This window comes from Fusarium keratoplasticum, chromosome 4, assembly GCF_025433545.1.
Source record: "Fusarium keratoplasticum isolate Fu6.1 chromosome 4, whole genome shotgun sequence".
Taxonomy (NCBI): domain Eukaryota; kingdom Fungi; phylum Ascomycota; class Sordariomycetes; order Hypocreales; family Nectriaceae; genus Fusarium; species Fusarium keratoplasticum.
The window spans coordinates 61,098-83,046 of record NC_070532.1 but is presented as its reverse complement, the minus strand read 5'-3'; the positions used below and the strand labels follow the sequence as shown (position 1 = coordinate 83,046).

Below are 21,949 nucleotides of genomic sequence, written 5' to 3'. Positions count from 1 at the left end.
GGCTCAGTTGAACTTGTTCCGTCTCTGTATTTACCTAACTCATTTAGGCTCAGAACCCCGTTGTGGCTCGCAATACTGGCTTTGTGGGCAAGTCCTAGCGTCATCCCCCGCGTCGCTTGCAGCCAACGAACTTTTTTCCCCTTATCACCCTCCCCAGAGCTTTGGCAAGGTCTTCCGCATTAGCGGGAAACCATTTTAATCTAACTAAGTTCATACATAGGCGGTAAATAGCTACATATCTAATATTTATAATTAAATATAATAATTCTTTTAAGGGCTTGCGGGTACTTTCCCGTTTTACTACTAACCCCTCGCGCTTTAAGAGTTCTATCTCTTTACGAAGCTTTACTAATTTAGAATAATCCTAGCTATATTTCTGCCAAAGATTTAGGTATTTGACACCTAAAGAGAAAATTGCGAGAAGTCATATTCACGGAATATATTAGAACTGATGGGATTGGCGAAGGGAAAGGTGTCACATCGTATAACTAAGGCCGCTGACACACGGGCTGTATGACCAAGAAGGGTCAAACCTTGGATGAAACAAATCGTTAGGAACACTTCATCATCGCTGACGAATAGGACCAGATCCAAGGAAGGATACAACTAACTTCAGTCTCTCATTTAGTTAAATCGAGAGCTTCAACGCACAGTCAAAGTCCCTCGTCAAATATGGCACACAATATATATCGTGTCTTTGATTTCTTGCAACTGCGCCCTTGACAGCTGGACGACCTTTCCCAAACAACATCACATATACAGTGAGCCAATCCTCTCTATCTCTTCATCCTCCAGTAACATATGCAATGAGAATCCTACGTGATGAAGCAATATTGCGGGAGTATGGGAGGTGATATGTTGTTGAAAAGTCTAAGTTACCTGTGTCTGAGGGAAGCACAGCTCCCTACATAGTATCCATATCCCAGCCATCACAGATCGGACATTCTTAGTCGTACGGTCTCAACACTACGTCCTCTACGCATGACTCAAGCAGCGTCACTGTTGGCGGCAGCGCCCTTGAAATCCTCAAGAAATCTCCATCGGCCAGCCTCCTTCCAGCCCTTTTCCTTCCAGTCATTTGCGCTCTTAGGAAAGAAGTCAATCACGTTCAAAAGACTCCCGTCATGTGCTAGAACAACGAACACGTCCTCGCTTGCGTCAAAGGCAGTCATCTTATCAATGGTTGCCTCTGCTTCCGCAACATCCCGGCCTTGAGCCTCGGACAAATCCCTGTAGTATGGCACTGTGCGGCTGCGCTTTGGATGGATTGCCTCGAGGAGAGCACCGGGACAGATGCTGCCTGGTGAGTATGGCGGGACGGAGAACGGCGAAGGTGAAACTTGGTCCGGTAGAGGCAGGTATTTGCTAGGCCTCAGACTGCCGCAATGATGACAACTATCGCCACCCATGAAGATGAATGATGATGGAGTAGTACGTGCCAAGGCACACATGTGCCCGACGGCATGCTAGGAGTTTTCGTTAGTCACTTGACCAATTCTTATAATAGCTGAGGGCATGCTTACGCCTGGGGAATCCAGCAAGTAGAAACTGTCGTCGCCGAAAAAGTCTACGGCGCGGAAGTCACCAATTTGAATTCCATTGGTGAAGTCAATTTCCCGGAGTTGACGTCCTCTAAGTTCATGTGTTAGGGACCGATACAGCAGTGCAAGAGCTAAGGAGGGGGAGGGGCGTGAACATACTCGTAGTCGCTCTCAAGTATCAACCCGTAAGGGTTAGTAGGATACGCTGGTAGGAAGGCGTCCCTGAAGCCAGGGCCAACAACGAGCTCCGTGCTGGATGGGAAAGTTGAAGGATCGCCGGTATGATCAGTATGCCAGTGGCTGAGTACATCATGATAACGTTAGTGACCATTTCCTACCATAGTTACTTTGTCCTTACCTCCAAATGATACTGTTGATCTCGTTCAGCGCTACCCCGCCATCCTCTTGAAGGATCTGAGCCACGTCCTTCTCAGAGTGCATGGTCAAAGAGGCCATGCCTTGGCGAATGACTGGCGGAAAGGACTCGGTGTCCTTTCGAAGGCCTAAGTCAAAGAGAACCTTCTTCCCGGAAGGGTGTTTGACAAGGAATACAAACGAAGGGCATTCCAAGTTCTCATGACCGGGCAGAGGGTTCTTCACGAAGAAACCCAGGGGCATGCGGACAAAGGTCGTACTATTGATGACAGATACCTCAACGACATGTTGAGAAGGGGGGATCTCGACTTTGTTGGCCATTGCGACGAGCTGAACTTGGCTGTCTTGAGTGACGATATGGAAAAAGGTTAGGAAAGTTTGCTTAGCAGGAACTCGAAAGTAGTACAGAGTGTGAAGGTGATAGCGACAATTGCTTTCATACCTTATTTATACTTGCCATTGACTTGAGAGCTGGAACACAAGAACCCATTATCCAAACGCTATTCGCAACTATAATCTTTGCTGGTTGACGGCGGGACGTTCGAGTTGGACGTGCGCTGTCAGATTTAGGCTCTAGCCAACTCAGGTAAGATTGCGGACTTGCAAATACCGAGCCAATCAAGTTGCCAGTTTTCCGAGCTGGCCTTCAAAGCGGTAATGGCTCATTAAGACCGAGCCAATCAAGTTGCCTGTTTTCCGAGCGGGCCTTTGAAGCGTTCATTAATACCGAGCCAATCAAGATACCTATTTTCCGAGCGAGCTAGACCATTGCCGGAACTCATCTCCTCTTGGGCAGAGAGCTTTCGTGTCGCCTTCTCCTTTGCCCTTTGCCCTTTGCCCATCGTCGTCGACTCGTCGCATATCCACCTTCTACAACTCCGCAATTGCGAAAGGGGTCTCACAATCATGGATAGGCTCTCTATCGGGCTCGACAATCGTCCGACAACCCGAAGAGGCACGAGAATCCAGCGCGTCAAAACGGGGTGCGGCACTTGCAAGTAAGTTTCAGGGCATACCTTGTCAAATCCTTTCCGTACTGGGATGTGCTGACTCTGCTGGTAACATGTCTCGTCGAGTCAAGTGTGACGAACAGCGACCGGCTTGTCGGCGCTGTTCTTCTGCACGCCGTGAGTGCAAAGGATACGGCATCGGGGGAAGTGAGAGGCTCCCAGGCCGCCCCACGGCCCAATGTCTCGATTTACACCGTCTCGGGGGCTGGGGGCCTGTAGGCAGCCTCACCGCAGGAGATCGTCGGGTCCTTGAGTGGTTCATGCTTGCCAACATCCAAGGGGCTTTTCCCTTTCCATTCTGGGAAAGTCTGGTTCCGCAGGCATGCCACAATGAGCCCGCTATTCTCAGTTGTGTCTTGGCTCTGGGCTCTATCCACAGAAGAGCATGCATCGACAAGGCGGCCTCAGACTCTCAGAGTGAGGTTGAGAAACTCGAGGTAGCTACCCTAAGACATTATAACATGGCCATCAACTTGCTGAATGGGCCACGGCTGGAAGACTCACAGTCGGCTGGAAGCAGGGCATCGACCCGAGTGACGCTCACCGCGTGTCTGACGTTTGTTATTATCGAATACCTCCAAAAGCGCCCGGCGCAAGGCCTGGTACACCTCCAACATGGACTTCAGATTCTCGGGAACCATCAGTCCAAGAACATGCGGCAGTCTTCCAACGACCCTGCGGACGATTGGCTTGCAGAAGCTTTTAATCGACTGGACGTGCAATCCGAGCTGTTCCTCAACTTCACAACAGACAATCAGCCTCTCAGGGATAAGCAAGCAATAAAAGATCGTCTCTGTCCGCTGAGATCGCTACATGAGGCGAGGCAGAAACTCGATTTCCTTATATCAGAAGCATGTCGACTACAACACCAAGCCCGTGCGGTCGAATCCTCAGCCGATGTCGGACAATTATTCCGCGCTCTCATCATTCAACAACGGCTTCAGGGTGACCTCAACTCTTGGCTGGAAGGTTATCGAGCTTGGCAGAAAAGGTCACCGCAGACCTCACATCAACCGTTGCCTTCAACCAAGGAGCAGGTTGCCCCGCGGTTACTCTTGATCTACCACACAATGGCGAGCATTATGACGGCAACGGCTTTATACTCTGGGGATGAGTTAGCCTTTGATCGGCATGTCCTACAGTTCGCTTCCATCATCGATTCGTCGAAGAAGGCTCTTCAGGTGTTCAAACCTGTGCTTTCCAGCGGCGGATCATCATATGGCCACTGTACTAAATATTACACCTTCACCAGCGACTTGGGTCTTGTTCCAGTGTTGTACTACACAGCCCTTAAATGCCGCGACCGGCGGATAAGGAGAGACGCTTTGTCGATGCTTGCAACAGACACTCGCCAAGAAGGCATTTGGGAGGGGTCGACAGCAGCTCTCATCGCTGCTGAAGTTATTCAACTTGAGCAGGCCCCGTGTCTCGACCAGGGTGCATCCCACCATCAAATGACGATGGGTGAACTTTGCACCAGTATTCTATGCAGCTCAGCCTGTCCTACTCTATGGAGAGTATCTGATGTTCAGGTTGAGCTACCTCACAACCCTGAAATAAAACTAGGGTTCGCTTGTAGGCGAAAATTAGCAGATGGCACTTGGACGGTTGTGAAACGGAGATATAATGGGATTTATTGGTATTGAGTTGGAACAGTTTGCTTTTACAGAGGAAGCGTTTCTCTATAAGCCGTAGTCCAACATAAACGTGTGAGGTTCTACTTGACAAGTCACATGTACACTCAGATAAATATTGTCACTCAGGGGCAGAATGTTTTCTGCTTCCCGAGCGACCTCTTCGTCAATACACGCCATGCATGCTATCAATTCCCTGGTTTCGTGACACACGTGGAATTCCCGGGTTATCGCGGATTTGGGCTTAGGCCACGGTGACATCGTTCCCTGTGGGCACTAAACTCTAGCGCCTGGCGGAATTTACGTATTCTAGTTTAGAGTTCTGCGGAGTTTGAGGCTCCGCCAATTCTGGCTAGTACTGGCCCATGGGTCAGTCAAAGTCCGCGCGTCCAGACATGCAAACATTACAGTCAATCTTTGCACGTGTGCTCTGTATTGTGATATTATATATAGGGGGCGAGGTTGGCATCACAAGGTTACTCTTCAACACCTCATCTCTCATCTATCACATAATCTACCAAGTCTCCTAGTGCCTTTCTTCTCATTTCGTTTCAGTACCTCGAACATCTCCAACCGTCGCCATGTCTACTATGCCCTTCTTCCAACCTTCCATCCAACCACTTCCTGCTGACCTGAACTTCCAAGGCCAGACGATAATAGTCACAGGCGCTAGTTCAGGCTTGGGACTTGAGTTCAGCCGCCAATATCTCGTCAGGAATGCCTCAACTCTTGTTCTGGCCGTTCGCAATGTGTCCAAAGGCGAAAAGACCAAGGAGGCTCTGTTGACTGACCCGGCCATTTCGAAGTCAAACACAAGAGCCGACATTCGAGTCATGCAATTCGACGCCGAGTCGTATGAAAGCACCAAGAGATTTGTGGCACAGGTCAAACAAGAGCTCAAGCAGGTGCACATCTTGATGTTGAATGCCGGCGCCAATGGCGTCGCCTACGAACAGACCCGAGATGGCCATGAAAAGACGGTGCAAGTCAACTACTTGTCCAACGCGCTGCTGTTTTTTGAGCTTCTGCCTCTCCTGGAGGAGACAGCCAAACAAACAGGGAGCCCGACTCGAGTTTCACTGACAGGGAGTCGCATGTACGACACCGGCTCGCTCTGCAAAGAACCGGCATCGACGATACCACAGCATATGCTCAAATTCCTCGATGACCCGAAGAACTTCAAGAGCTTCGGTCGTTACGGAGACTCGAAGCTGCTTGTTTTGTTGTTTATCCACCGGTTGGGCAAATTCTATGGCTCTGACAAAGTTATTGTGAATACCTTTTGCCCTGGCATGGTCGACACGCCCATGACCAAGAACTTGCCTTGGTATCTTCGCGTTCCAGTCGCTGCATTGGGTACCTTGAGGAGAGCCAGGAAGGTGGAACATGGTGGATGGGTTGGCTTAAATGCCGCCGCAGTGGCTGGGCGTGAGTCTCACGGTCAGCTGATCGGCGACACCAAGATTGAAAAGTAAGTTCAATTCCTAACCTCTGAAACCGCGAAGCTGTTCCTAACGAGTGCACAGAATCGGTGCATTTTACCAGTCAGACGCCATGAGAATTTTAGAAGAGAGGTTGTGGCAAGACATGATTGAGGAGGTTGCGAGACTGAGCATTGTGCCAGAGTGGGCGAAGATGAATAAGATGCTTTGAGCCCCTGCTGAGTCTGGACGGATGGGAGTTAGTGTTATGTACTTTAAATTGTGATTGAAAGTATAGCTGGTGATACAGGCTATTAGTATTATATCCCTGAGCTCCTTGTTCTTGGCGTACTAGAAGCTGTCGACCATAATTAATACGTTCTATTTGCTGAACTGGTAGCTAGTAAATGAGTGTCTTAGCGCAAAGACGGGACTGAATTTGTTAGAACTTGCCGGCGAAGACCACTATTCTTAGTTGGGTCTTGCTGTCTGACTTAATGTTAACCACTACCTTCTTACTCACTGACCGCAGAATGTATATGGTCGCCACTATGTGGATTGATAAAATACGACGGAGCGGCTTCTAAACCCCTTCGGCGGGCTTGTCGAGTTCACGGAACCAGTTGGCCCCGACGACAAGGTAGAGGCGCTGGATAATATTCTTGCAAGAGACGCAGCGAGTAGTCAGGTAGTCCACCCTTCAATCGTCTTTCAATCTCTTCGCCGTTGCTCTTCGCCTGCATCTCCTTCGCTCTGCCCGTGGCAGACACGGAGACGGCATTGAATAAACCCACTCTGCTGCCTACAGCATGGAGTCGCCTTGGAAGAAGCGGTTAGGGGGTCCATGACGCGGTGTTGTTTCTTTGACGCATCTGTCCGTTCTCACGCTGCATCTGTTTGCCCGCCGATGCTACCATTTGTATGCGGCAAGAGTTTTGCCAGGCAGGGGATATTTGTGTCACGTAAACTCCCCTGTCTGATGCCTGCTTGTGTGCATTGGTCTCCTGAAATTGTCATTTGATGCACACTCTTTCCACCCGCCGTTTGCCAGGCTTGTAGCTCTTTGTGTGCTCTTTTGCGTCACCCTGTACCTAGTTGTGGTTACACGGCAGCAATCTTTGATTGAAGGATGCAGATAAACGCCTAACCGCTCACAATCCACAGGAACGGATTCTCTTGTTCTGGTTTCCAACAGGCACCAGAGGCTTTCCCATCTCCTGCCGAAGAATCAACCATCTTGCCTCCAAAACCACCATCACAACCCTGCTTCGGCAAAGAAACAACACAATGGATATCCAAGCCTCTCTGCGAGCCCTAGTCCTAGACCCCGCCAGTTAGGTGCTTCTCTCCATCCTAGTAGCCTTTGCCGGGTACTACCCTGTCTCTACCTTCACCTCAGGCCCTCAGCCGGTGACAAAGTCATTTCAGTCAGCCGCCGTCGTCACTCATGTCCGTGACATATGCCGCATTCACTGGCGCATCTCCATGTCCAACCCGACCGACGAGCTCGAATCCTTTGATATCCCCGGCCTGGACCCGTCAAAGCGTCCCTTCCCCAAACCCGACTGGCTCAAGAGCGGCGAAAAGGTCCGCCTCGAAGCCGTCGATCTCATGATGGAGTACTGGGGAGAGAAAGAACCGCATCATCAAGGGCGGACAGGCATCTGAGCGAGAGCACCACCTTGACCGAGTCGGTGCGGCGCTCATCAACATCCCCACTGCAAAGGTCTACATGGCTATCATCTTGCTTTCCATCTGGAACAAAAGAGGGGATCGGCGAGTTGAGGTAGATACGGTGTCTTTTGTGCCTAATGGGAGCATTATGTCTGATGTGGGCGCGGATGATGGCGGGACTCATCTTTGGGCTGGCTGCTTGCGCATGTAGTCTCTTGGTTATGGTCTCTTGATGCAGTTTTAGGAGCGGCTTGTTGATAGAAATGTAGACTCTTGAATAATATCCTTTGAATCTGTCTGTTGCCTGATGGGAATATATATCACTCTTCCCTTGGCCCCTGGCTCAATGTGAGTCCCTGTCTTCCATCTATACGTTTCTCTTGCTGATGAACTTGCCAGACTTGCCAGAAATTGCCCACTTTCTTATCTCAATCTTCATTCACCAGGACTCTTATCACTCAGCATATACGCGATACCCCCTGTCCCTCCTCGGGTCTCACCAAAGTTGCTGGGCCAGGCTAACTTCCCGCTTATGGTGCCTACTACGATAAGAGTAGCAGTAGTAAGAACGTCGTCTCGCTTAGGTCGCCCTGTCGAGCAGCGATAACAATATCTCGAGATTCGAGAGATAATACCTAGCGACAAGAAGATGGTGACTGGCCTTACCTCCGAGAAGATTTAGGAGAAGCGGCTCAATGCCCGGCAGTTTCTACGCCTCTAAAATAGCCTCTAGAATAAAACCTCACCGCTCCGTCTGGGAAGTAAAGTCACTAGAGAATATTTACTGAATATAATCAAGCGCGACCCGTAGTATTAATAAATCGTGGTAATCGCCAAGGAGGTTGCGCCTCTTGTTGATAATAAGAGAAGAGACATTATGGACTGGGTGCCTATCCTGAGTAGCTGATTGGAGCTAGGGAAAAGCTTTTGCTCTAGTTGGAGGTTTATTAAACAGAGTCTTGATGCTGAAGAAGTTAGCTAACGAGGCCGAAGATTAAGATGAGCATTCTATACCTAAGATCTAAGCACTGCCACCTTCTCTAACCTCTGTACCATCCTCGTAGGTTAGCTACCCTATGTCGAACTCTAAGCGCGAGTTTAAGATACGTCGGGGCAATATCCTGTCGATAATCCCAGAGAGTGATCCGGACTCTCTAGACCTATTATTATTAGCTATAAATAGCCCTCTCTATTTTGACAGGCTGTCTGGATCCTCTACTAGAGGTGCCAACGCAGATAATCCCCCTACCTCCTCCCGTACTGATGCTGCCCCCGACCTCGACGTTGCCCCTAGTCTCGACGCTGATAAATCAAATATGACGAAGCGGGAGAAGCAAGAGGAAGCCAGAGGCTGGTATAACTGGTGGTCGGAGAGACATGGAGAAAGGTATGGCTCTGGCAGTCGCCATACCGGATCTAAGTCGCAGGAGGATCAAGATGGTGGCAAGGGCTTTTTATTGTTAGATAGCGCGCCCTCACTAGGAAACTGATAATGAAAGATGATCTTGAGATGATCTTGAGATGATCTTGAATGTATTGATGATCTTTTTTGTTCTTTGTTCTCCCTCTTTGTCTTTGTATCTGAGGGGGCGAGGCTAAGATATTAGACCTGCTGATCCTATGGTACATCTGAAACGCTGTTTTGATAATTTAGATATCATGGGGTGATATCTTCCCTTGGGGTGGCTGCCTATGTAATATCATTATGCAATGCCACTTCTCCAATACCCCTCTGTTTACCATAGAGGGGGCATCTGTTGTATATGCCTCTACCCAGGTTGTCATAAGAGTGCACCACAAGAGTCAGAATGGTGTTATAGATCTGTTGCGATTCGGCAGGTCTCGTATCATAGCCTCGTCTCGTCGAATAGAATAAGGACGAGAGGAGAGAGTTAAATTAATTACTGATTTGTTTTCTATCTTAAGATTATTATTTATCTTAACTAACCACCCACGTATCCGATAGCATTATAACCTGTAACTGCGTTACTGCTATAACTTGTTTTTTTTTAATATATATAATTAACAGACTTAATAGGTGAGTTAACTAGGTAAGTAAACTATATAGCTATATTATATACTAAAACTTTAAACTTTAAAGCTTAATAAAAGCTAGAATAAAATAGCTAGAGATTTAAAAAGAGTAGTTTAAGCTATTTAACTATTAAATTTACTATTTATAGTTTTTTTATTTTTTTTTTTTTAAAAACATTTCTTAATAAATAAATAGCTAACATATATATTACCCGAGCGCCGCAGTCAACCGAGCGCCGCACTTTTCCACCCTATACCTAACTTTTTATTTAATTAATCAATTCTTAATAACCTAATATATTAGCTACTACTATTAAAGCTAGAACCCTTCTTGCCCTTTAGGCCTTATAAAATAACCTAAAACTAAGTATTTAATACGCCATAAGCACTTATATAATTAATAAGCGATAACTACATCGCCGCTGGTAAGGTATCTAATCTTAATATAATATTATTAATAAATTATATTAGCTATTTAATCTAAAGAAATAAATCCTTTTTTAATTTATTTTTAACCTAGATTTACGAGGATTCCCCTCTTAATTATATAATATAAAAGATATAGCTAATTAATTACTTATTAACTATAATATATTATTAATTAATATATAATAGGCTTTAAACTTTATTAAGTAATACTTAGCGCTTAAGATATATTTTTTTTAGAAATATAATTAATATATATAATAAGTAAGTATTATAAATAAGCGAGTATTATAAAAATCCCTTACTTTATATCTTCTTTATTTAATTAATTAATTCTTAACCACTAAGCATATTAGGGCCTAATACTAAGGCTAGAATCCTTCTAGCTCTTTAAACCCTCTAAAATAACCTAAAACTAAGTATTTAATACGCCGCAATAATATATATAATTTACTATTATACCTTATATCACTAGTAGCAAGGTATCTAATCTTAACGCGATACTATCCCTAATTTATATAAGCTATCTAATCTAAAAGAAGATATTCTTATTTATTTTATTCTTAACTTAGATTCGCGAGGATTTCCCCTATAGCTATATAATATAAAAGAAATAGCTAATTAATTACTTATTAACCGCGATATATTATTAATTAGTATATATTAGGCTTATAACTTTATTAAATAGTACCTAGACCTTAAGATATATTTCTTTTATAAATATAATTATTAGAGAGCTAAATATAAAGACCTAGCTATTATCTATAATTAGTTTTAGCTTATAGCGAATATAATTACGAAGTATAATATCTAATTAAATAATATTTATAACTTTAATAAGATTAGCTTTCTTATAGGTATAATTATAAGTAAAATAGTTATTATAAGTATAGAAAGATATTTAAAGCTAAAATTAATATAGCTTAGAAACTAGGAATAGATTATAATTATTTAAGTAATTAATATAAAAGGCTAAGTAATTTAGTTATTTATTATTAATATAGGCTAATATTACCTTATTAATTAATACTAAGAAAATAACCTCTTAGGCAATTAGGCTATTATAATAACTTAAAATAGCTAGATTAATAATAAGACTAGTTTTAAGTAGCTTAAGTACTTTAATTAATATATAACTAATTAATTAATTAGTTTTTATTACTTTTTAATCCTTAATAGCTATAAAAGTTATTATTTTATTAAATTTAAGAGATATTATAAAAAAAAAAAGATTATCTAGCTTTATATATTACCTTATTTATCTTATTTATTCTAGCCTTTTAATATTAAATACTTTAGTATATTAAAGTAAGCTTATAATTAAGAAATAAAATAATTAATTAGATACTTTATAACCTATATTTTAAAGACTAAGTTCTTTCTAGCCTTTTATATTATATATAAGGCTACTATAATAAAAAGAAATATTAAAGGGGCTTTTAAAGGAGCTAGCCTTATTCCTCTTAACCTAAAAACTATAGTCTTAAAGCTTAATATTTAGCTATAGATACTAATGCCGGTTAAGGAGGTAGCTAAATTATTAACCCCTTAGGCTTTAAAGACCCTAAAGATTATACTTAAGGCCTAATCTTAGTCTAAATACCTTAAAAGATAAATTAAAAGGCACTAAAGTAGCTCTCTAGAATTAATTCTTAAAGTATTAAAGTCTCTTATAAAGAAAATAAAGGTAATTATATATAAAATAGCTCTTATAAGGGCAGAGATCTAAGACCTTTAATAAGTAAATAAGATACTAAGCTAGCGCTAGAGGGTAAAAAGGACTAGATTATAAAAAAGAGGGGTAATAATAGTAAAAGAAGGAAAGTAAGTAATTAATTAAATAGATATAGATATATAGGTAATAGCTAAATTATTAAGGAGTAGTAGTTAAGAGAGGTTAATTAGACTAGGTATTTAGCGCTATAGTATTTGCGATAAGCCTAGGTATAATATAAGGACTTATTAGGTAGTAATTAAGATATCTAGGGAAGAATATAATAAGTAATTTTAATTAATTAAATAATTTATAGTATTTTTATTATAATATTCCTAAGGAGGGTTAGGATTTTTATAATACTTATTTATTTATAATACTTACTTATTATATATATTATTAAAGAGCTAAATATAAAGATTTAATTATTATTTATAATTAATTTTAGCTTATAATAAATATAATTATAAAGTATAATATCTAATTAAATAATATTTATAACTTTAATAAAATTAATTTTCTTATAAGTATAATTATAAATAAAATAGTTATTATAGGTTTAGAAAGGTATTTAAAGTTAAAATTAATATAGCTTAGAAATTAAAAATAAATTATAATTATTTAAGTAATTAATATAAAAGGCTAAGTAATTTAATTATTTATTATTAATATAAGCTAATATTACCTTATTAATTAATACTAAGAATATTATAGCCTAGATATACCTAGGGTTACATATTATATATACCTATAATAAGTACCTAATCTATATCTCTAATAAGCTACTTATTTTTATAACTATAAGCAATTATATATTACTTATTATAAGCTTAGTAAGTAGTCTAATCTCACTTACTTAGGCCTTAGTAATTAGCTAAGTATATAAAATATACTTAATATACTTTTATATATATTAGCTACCTTAGCTATTAATATAACTTAGTTATACTTAATAACTTAAGTATATTACTAGATATAACTTATACCCTCTTATTTAAGATAATATTAATAACCCTTTATTAATATAAACCTAATATAACTAGTTTATCCCTTAGGAAAGATATAATTATTATATATTAATAGCTCTTATTTAGTAGATTATATATATTACCTTAAATAATATTAAATATAATAATTACTTAGGCTACTCCTATTAATAACTACTAATAGGTTTTACTTATTAATTACCTAGCTATGCCTATTACTCCTATCCCCGCTAACCTAGATAAAAAAATAAATAATATAGATAGCTCTAATAATAAGGATATTAAATAACTCTGGGCTTAGATTACCGCTATAAGCGCCGAAATAAATAATATATATAACTTTATTAAAAGAATAAGTAAAAACTAATATATCTAAAATATAAAATACCTTAATAATATCTAAACTATTAGTAATATAATAGTTATAGCTATAAATAAAAGAGATATAAGAGAAATCCTAAAGCTAACCCCCTTAAAACCTTTTAATAAAACTACTTATAAGTTACCTATATTCTTTACCTACCTAAGGGTATTTATAATATATTACCTAATATAATTTACCCTAGCTATTAGTAAAGTCTAGTATATTATAGAGAGACTTAAGGGCTATACTATAGTATAATTTAAACCTATTATAAGGGAATACCTTATAGTTCTAGCTAGCTAGTACTTATCTTATACCTATTACCTTTACTTAGACTATAAGGCCTTTTAAGTAATACTCTAATAAGCCTTTAGGATTATTAATAAAAAGGTATAAGCTAAAAGAGAAATTAAGGTATTCTAATAAATTTAATCTACCTTAGAGTATAGAATTAAATACCTCTAATTTACCTTAAAGCTTAATTAAAATTAAGAACCCTTAATATCCCTTTTCTTTAATAGACTTAAGAAAAAAGTATAAGCTAAATTCTATAAAAAAAAATAATTAAATAGCCTTATTAATTATATTAATAAGATAATTAAGATTAATAATTAATAATTCTTATAAAAGAAATTATAAAACCTTAAGTTTAATAATAAAAGTAATAACCCCTATTTTAATACTAACTAAGGTAAAAAGAGGTAAAATAATACCTTATATAGCACTAACCTAAGACTTATAGAGCTTAGAGTAACCTAGCGAGGGCCTAAGGATATTAAATATTACTATTATTATAAGAAAGGTTATAAAGTAAATAAATATAAAAAGAAATAATATAATATCTAGGAAAAATACTATAAGCCCTAGGAATAATAAGTATTCCCTAAAGGTAAGAAATAATTAAATATTATTAACTAGGATTATAAGCTATAAATAGCTATTTATATTACTTAGATACTCGGGATATTATAAAGTAGATATAATATTATAATAAATAAGAGGAACCCTTATAAATCTAAACCTAATAATAAGAAAATCTATAGCTAGGTAGGATAAAAGATAGAGGCATAGGAGAAAAATAAACCCATATAGTAGTAATTACTCCTTAAGCTAATAATATAAGAAAAGACTAAATTAAGTAATATAAACTAATAAATAGTTATTATCGCAATAATTAGGAGACTTAAATAAAAAAAAATAGAAATATAAATAAAATAAAAATAATAACTATCCTTAATAATAATAAAATAAATAGACTTCGAGGAAGCTATTATAGAAGGCTTTAATTATAAAAAATAAATTATAGGATATAATATAATACCCCCCTATATGCCCTTTATTATATATAAAAAAGATTATTAATAAGATAACCCTATATAATATAATTATAATCTATGCCTATAATATTAACTTAAAGTATTATAAGAATATAATAAAATATAACGTATATGTATAGCAAGTGTCACAGTTATGCAAGTGTCACAATTTGATTTTAGTTAAAACAAGGGTTTTTTAAAAAATTCTAGAAAATTAAAACTAAGCTTAAAAAGGCTAAAAATTAGAAGTTAGTATAATTATACAATATATTACTCACCCTAATTCTTATAGATTATTAGAAAAATTCGTATAGGGAAGTATAGAGAAAACCTATTCGCACTGTATAAATAGCTATTTCTCTATAAAGTAGATTTTTTAAAAATCTATAAAAATTATATATAGTTTATCTATAAGTTAAATAGCTGGAAACACTCTTTTTAAGTTTTTAGCTATTCTATGTAAGTTTTTATTAAAGTTAGAAAATCCTAGTTTTAGTGCACAGTCCAGCTGTGACACTTGCATGACTGTGACACTTGCTTATCATATACGTTATAAATAATAAAAAAAGAAATACTATATACCGCAATATATAGACTAAATCTCTAGAAGGGATACTAGAGACCTAGCTTAAATTAACTTTAAACGCGATATAGTAAAGTTATAGAAAGAACTCTAATAGACCTAGAAGGAATAATAATAAGAAAAGAGAAAGACTAATAAAGAATTATAAAAAGAAGAATTATACTTATAGCTCTATAATAAAGATAATAACTATTACTAAAATAATAAATAAAAATAATATATCTATATAGTATAAGAATAACGTATATGCATAGCAAGTGTCTCAGTCAAGCAAGTGTCTCAAAAATCTTAACCTTTTTTATAAAAATCGCAATAAAAATATAATAAACTATTTAATTAATTAAAATTACTCGCTATACTCTTCCCCAGATGTCTCAATCACTACCTGACAGGTCCTTGCATTATGGCCGGGCTTACCGCAGACACCACAACGCCGAATACCCGGTCGCGCCGACCTCCCTTGACCACCACTCCGCGACGATTCGGCCACTACCTGCGCATCAGCATCCATTTGATCAATTGCCTGCCTTCCTTCCTCTACTATCATAACCCCTCTCTTCTGCAGCCGTGTTCTTTTTGCCCTCCGGCGCCGACTAAGTATCTCATTTGCCTCCCGAAGGTCTTTGTTCTCAGCAGCTAGTAAGGCAACCCGATGCATAACTGCCTTTGTCCCCTTCTCAAGAGACCTCAGGGCTTCAAGGATTGACTCTGGGGAGCTACTTTGATGCCTCCTAATTCGTCTTTCCAGGTATTCAGACTGAGATTGGGCCTCAAGCACAGTCTTTGGGGTCCTTGACGCCCAAGAGGTCAATTGATCAGATGCCTCCTCAACCGGCGTTGGCGTCCGTAGCTGCACATCAAGCTTCGAGACCACACTTTCTGGGTCAAGGGGAATAAGGCCAGCTCCTTTGAAAGCCCCCCTAATATTTTTTTCCGTCATAGTAGCCTCGTGTGCTGCGTGGAAGGCCGGAAAGAACTCGGTCTTTGAAACGTGGGTAATAGAGCATCTGATCAAATGCTCTATTTCTCGACCATAAGCCTTCTTTAGCACGCTAAAGCACCCAACATCAAGGGGCTGGAGTAGATGAGACGAATGAGGTGGCATACAAAGCCGGATGATCTTCTTTTCCTCACAATATCTCTCAAAGTCGATGGACTGGTGACTTTCGTGGCCATCGAGGATCAAGAGACGATAGGAACCAATTGATCGATTGGTTGTGCACCGGTCAAAGTGCTTAAGCCACTCGAGACCGGTCTCATTATCGGTCCAGCCATTTTGGGTCGTTGCAATCGCCCAATCGCCCGGGAGGTTGCTATCTTGGTACCAATTGGCGAGGTGATATTGGCCCGCACCGATGATAAATGGCTGGATCGCCCAGCCTTCCGCATTGATCGCTTGAATGACCGTAATCCATTCCCGGTTTCCAGGCTGCACTAATTTTGGCTTTGAACGCCTTTCTGAGCCCGTGACGACCATTCCGCTTGCAATCATGCCCATAAGGAAGCCAGTCTCGTCAAAGTTATAGATATCATCTGATCGGATGCCGTACTTCGCGATTGTGTTCGCCACAAGCCGAAACCAATCGCGGATAATGGTTGGATCTTCGCACTTAGCTCTCTGGTAGTCGTATTTCCGAAAAAAACGCGTCTTAAGCTCTGGGTGTCGCCTGACGAAGTTATGAGCCCAACGCGTGCCAACTGGTGATGCGTCGCGGTCGGCAAGCAATTGATCAGCCATTTCTTTGACACCACGAAGCCGGGGGGGAAATCCTCGCGAATCTAGGTCGAGAATAAAGTGAATAAGGATCTGTTCCTCTAGATTAGATAGCCGACGTGATTTCTGGATCGTATCGCGTCGAGATTGGATGCCCTTCTGCCGGCGGCCAAGGGTCTTCCAAGAGACTGTATAGATACTAGCGGCGCGTCGAAGACTTAATCTAGGGTTATTTTGAAGGGCCTGAAGCGCAAGAAGCATTCTAGCCTCGTAATTAGTTTGTGACATGCTGGGCAGTGAGGAATCAATTGATCAAATGAAGATAATGTAGGTTGAGGGATTTTTGAGACACTTGCTTGACTGAGACACTTGCTATGCATATACGTTATATAGATATAGCATATATATAAGAAATCTACCTCTAAGCCTATTACTAGGAATTAATTAAGAACCTATAATATAAAGAAGTATTATTTAATCCCCGAGATAATATATAAATATATCTTATATATAAGGAATATCTTAGTATTTTATTGATATCTTATTAATATTATTAATATAAAGAATATAAGGAAGAGAAGTAGAAATAGGATTATTTCCTTATTGCCCTATTAGCCTAATTAAATAATAACCCTTATATATAATATAAGATAAAAGGATATTAGGTATTTTATTAGTATGACTTTATTAGAGTAATATATATATAATATTATAAAGACTTATATTAAGTTATTTAGAAATAAAAATAAGTAATCTATAGGGTTAAGGACTAATAAAAGAAGGTTAGCTAGGAAAAACTAGGAGAATTAAGTAATGCCTAGTATAAAAAAAACTAAGAAGTAAAAGAAAGCTATTAATAATAATAAGATAGCTTAAGGAATAACTATAATTATAAAATATATATAAATAGTAAGTATAGATTTAATTACCTTAGCTATATTATTAAGAAGTTAAAAAACTAAATATCTTATTTAATATAGAGCGATAGATAGATAAATATAAGAAAGTATTACCCTAGAAGGCCCTTTATTTTATAAATAGAATATATAGGCGATAATACCTAGAACTAAAAGTATAAGTTAAGGGAAAATAATTAAATACTTTAATAAATAATAGAGCTAAGTAGAATTACTTTAACCTAATAATAGTAAATAGGCTTAAGTTATTATAGAGGCATAAATAAATACCTTATTTAGTTATTAACCTAAAAAGAACCCCTTTTAATTATAATAATAGAGTTATTAAGTATAAGATTAATTACCTTAAGGTTTTTATTAAAAAAAAAAACTAAGGGATATTATTTAATATTATACCTAATAAGTATTATAATCTTATACTTAGGTACCTATAGTTATAATACTATAACCTATATTTTAATTAGAGAATTAGCTAAGTACTTTCTTTTAATAATAAGGCGCTCTCTATAATAAATAATAGCTTAGGGTATAATATAAGATCTTAAACTTTTATTAAAGATACTAGAGAAGCTAAGAAGGGGTAAATATAAGATACCTCTCTACCTAAAGGGATATAATATAAATATTATAATAAATAAAAATAATAGATATAATAAATAATTATATATATTATAAAATAGTTTTATAAATTAAAAGAAAACCTTAAGTAGGTTAAATAGATATTAAGAGAAAAATAACTTAAGAATATTTTATTATAATACTATATTTATAAGAAGCTCTTTATAGAAAAACTTAAAATAAGCCTACTTAAATATATATACTATAACCTAGAAATTAAGTTTATTAATAAGAAATAGCCTAGCTTTAATAAACTTTACCTACTTAATAAAATATAATTACTTATATTAAAGGAATATATTAAAGATATATTATAAAAAAGATATATTAAGGAAAGTAAATTACTTATTAAAAACCTTATTATATTTATTTTAAAAAAGAATAATAAACTTTAACTTTATATTAACTTTAAAATACTTAATATTATTATAATTAAAGATTAAATATTATTACCTCTTATTAATAAGTTAAAGGATTAATTATTTAAAATAAAGTATTTTATTACTCTTAACCTTAAGGGAGCCTATAACCTTATCTAAATTAAGGAGGGATATAAATAGAAAACTACTTTTTATACTAAGTATAGATTATTTAAGTATCTTATTATACCTTTTAGACTTATTAATATACCTATTATATTTTAATAAATAATTAATAATATATTATAAGAATATCTAGATATATTTATTATATATTACCTAAATAATATCCTTATCTTCTCTAAGATAAAAGAAAAATATATAAAATATATCTATAAGGTATTATAAATACTATAAGATGCTAAGTTATTAATAAAACCTAAAAAAAGTAAATTTTATACTTTAGAAGTAGAATTCCTTAGATATATTATCTCGCATAATAAAATATATATAAACCCTAAGAAGGTCTTAGTAGTTAGGAATTAAAAAGAATTAATTAATATTAAGGAAATATAAGCCTTCCTTAGTTTCGCTAATTACTACTATAAATTCCTCTAATAATTTAAGAAAATTACTATATTATTAATTAACCTTATAAAGAAAAATAAAATATTTATATTTAGGGATAGGGCTAGAAAAGCCTTTAATATAATTAAGGAATTTATTTTAAATAAACTAATACTTAAGATATTTAATTTATCTTAATAAATTAAACTTAAAATAAATACCTTAGACTTTATATTAAGTACTTAAATTAAATAATAAGATAATAAAAGACTTTTATATCTTATTATATTTTACTCTTATAAGTTATATAGAGTAGAACTTAATTACCTTATCTATAATAAATAATTCCTAATAATAATAAATACTTTTAAGAAATTCTAATATTATTTTCTAGGAAGTAAATATTAGATTAAGGTATATATAGATTATAAGAATATTACTTACTTTGCGAAAACCTAAGAACTTAGTAAATAATAATTATAATATATTAAATACTTTTTAGAATTTAATTATATTATTATCTATATTAAAAAAATAAAAAATAGTAAGGCAGATATTATTAGCCGATGACCTAACTTAGATACTAAGAAGATTAAGGTAAAAAAGTAACTCTTATAATTTATATAAGAAAGATATCTTAAATAGTAAATAATTACTTATACTAAGTAATAAATACTATTATATTACTTAATAAATAAGTAAAAAAATAAAATTATTACTAATATTACCCTTAGTAAACTTAGGAGACTTATAATTTAATAAGTAGACTAAGTAAGAAGCTAATAGGGTATAACTATATATTAGAAATATATCTTTATATTATAAAAGTATATAAAAGGATTTATTAAATATTATTACTAGATTATAAAATATAATAAGAAACTTAATAATAGAGACTTCTAAGAAATAATATATTAGTACTTTATATAAAAAGACCTTATAGTAAGGCTAGATAGCTACCTTAACTATAAAATATATTATAATTATATATAGCTAGGAGATAAATACCTATTAAAGCTATATAAATATAACCTAACTATAGGGATACCTTATATTATTATTAGAAGTATCTATATTATAAAATAAGATAATCTACTTCTTAGGTAGATCTAAGAATATAATATATAACTCTTAGATAATAAAAAGATAAATAAATAATAAGTTCTAAATAAATTATAATATAACCTTATATACGAAATATATAATTACTAATTATATAGATATTAAGAAATTAATAAAACCCTAGAATAAGTTAAAATAATATTTATATTCCCTAATATAAAAAAGATTATTTTAATAATTATTAATTAATATAACCTTTATACAAAAACTAAGGCATAATACTATAGACCTTATAGGAAACTATAATTACTCCTAGTTATAAAATAACTATAAGATTTAATTATTATAGACTTTATTACTAAACTACCCCTATTAGAAGAACTAGTTATAAGAAACTTCTATAATAATATTCTTATTATTATAAATAAACTTATAAAATTTTCTTATTTTATACCCTATAGAGAATTAATAACTATAAAAGAATTTATATATCTCTTTTATTTTTATATTACTAAAATATATAATATACTACTCGAAATTATTATAAACTAAGGACTATTATTTACTTTAAAATTCTAATAAAGCCTTATAGGATATTTAGGAATTAACTATAAATTCTCTATTATATATTATAAGGAGATAAATAACTAAACTAAATATATAAATTAAATACTAAAATAATATCTTTAATACTATATTAATTATAAATAAACTAATTAGGTTAAAAAACTATTAGCTACCTAGCTAATATATAATATAGCTATAAATAGAAGTATAAAGATTATATTAGCTTATGCTAATTTTAGATTTATACTAGATATATATTAATAAATATAAAATATTATTATTAATCCTAAAGCTATCCTTACTAATAACTAGCTAAAAAATCTATATAAGGAAATAAAAATAAAACTTAAATTTATTAAAAATAAAATAATAAACTATACTAATAAGAAAAGGATTAAGGGATTAACCCTCTCAGAGAGGGATATAATTTATCTTATAATAAAAAATATTAAAATAAAATAATAAAATAAAAAACTTAATTATAAATATATTAAACTATATAAAATTAAGTAAAAGATTTTAAAATATAACTATAAACTAAACTTATTACCTAAGGTTAAGCTCTATCTAATCTTTTATATTTTATTACTTAAATTAGTATAAGATATTATTTAGGTTAAAACTAATAATAAACCAAAAGCTAAAATTAAGAAACTAAAGGAATATATTATAAAAGCTATCCTTAATATAACATACATATATAGCGAGCGATATAGTTAAGTAAGTAATATACTTTTCCCTCTTATATCTAACTTTTTATTTAATTAATTAATTCCTAACTATAAAATATATTATAGTTAAATATTAAGGCTAAAACCCTTCTTACCCTTTAGGCCCTTTAAAATAATCTATATCTAAGCGTCTAAAAGGCTATAAAGACCTACTAGGTCTTTAAGCTAAGGCTATATTAGCGATGAAATAATATTTAATCTCGACGCGATACTATTATAAATTTATATAAGCTATTAGATCTAGAGGAAGAGATATTTATTTATTTTATTCTTAACTTAGACTCGCGAGGATTTCCCCTATAGCTATATAATATAAAAGAAATAGCTAATTAATTA

At 35.3% G+C, this 21,949-nt stretch overlaps 2 protein-coding genes across 2 annotated transcripts; one reads left to right on the top strand and one right to left on the bottom strand.

Moving 5' to 3' along the window:
• Window positions 1-986: 986 nt before the first annotated feature.
• On the bottom strand, window positions 987-2,237 carry NCS57_00512800 (uncharacterized protein; the record flags this gene model as incomplete). The annotated part of the gene is made up of 4 exons (XM_053055064.1): window positions 987-1,466; window positions 1,524-1,632; window positions 1,701-1,841; window positions 1,900-2,237. 4 exons carry the CDS (start codon window positions 2,235-2,237, stop codon window positions 987-989), a joined length of 1,068 nt encoding a protein of 355 aa, XP_052914019.1.
• A 2,904-nt stretch (window positions 2,238-5,141) lies between these two features.
• On the top strand, window positions 5,142-6,213 carry NCS57_00512700 (Short-chain dehydrogenase/reductase family protein; the record flags this gene model as incomplete). Its single annotated transcript, XM_053055063.1, has 2 exons — window positions 5,142-6,031; window positions 6,087-6,213. The coding sequence occupies 2 exons, from the start codon at window positions 5,142-5,144 to the stop codon at window positions 6,211-6,213; spliced, it is 1,017 nt and encodes a 338-aa protein (XP_052914018.1).
• Between the last annotated feature and the right edge of the window lie 15,736 nt (window positions 6,214-21,949).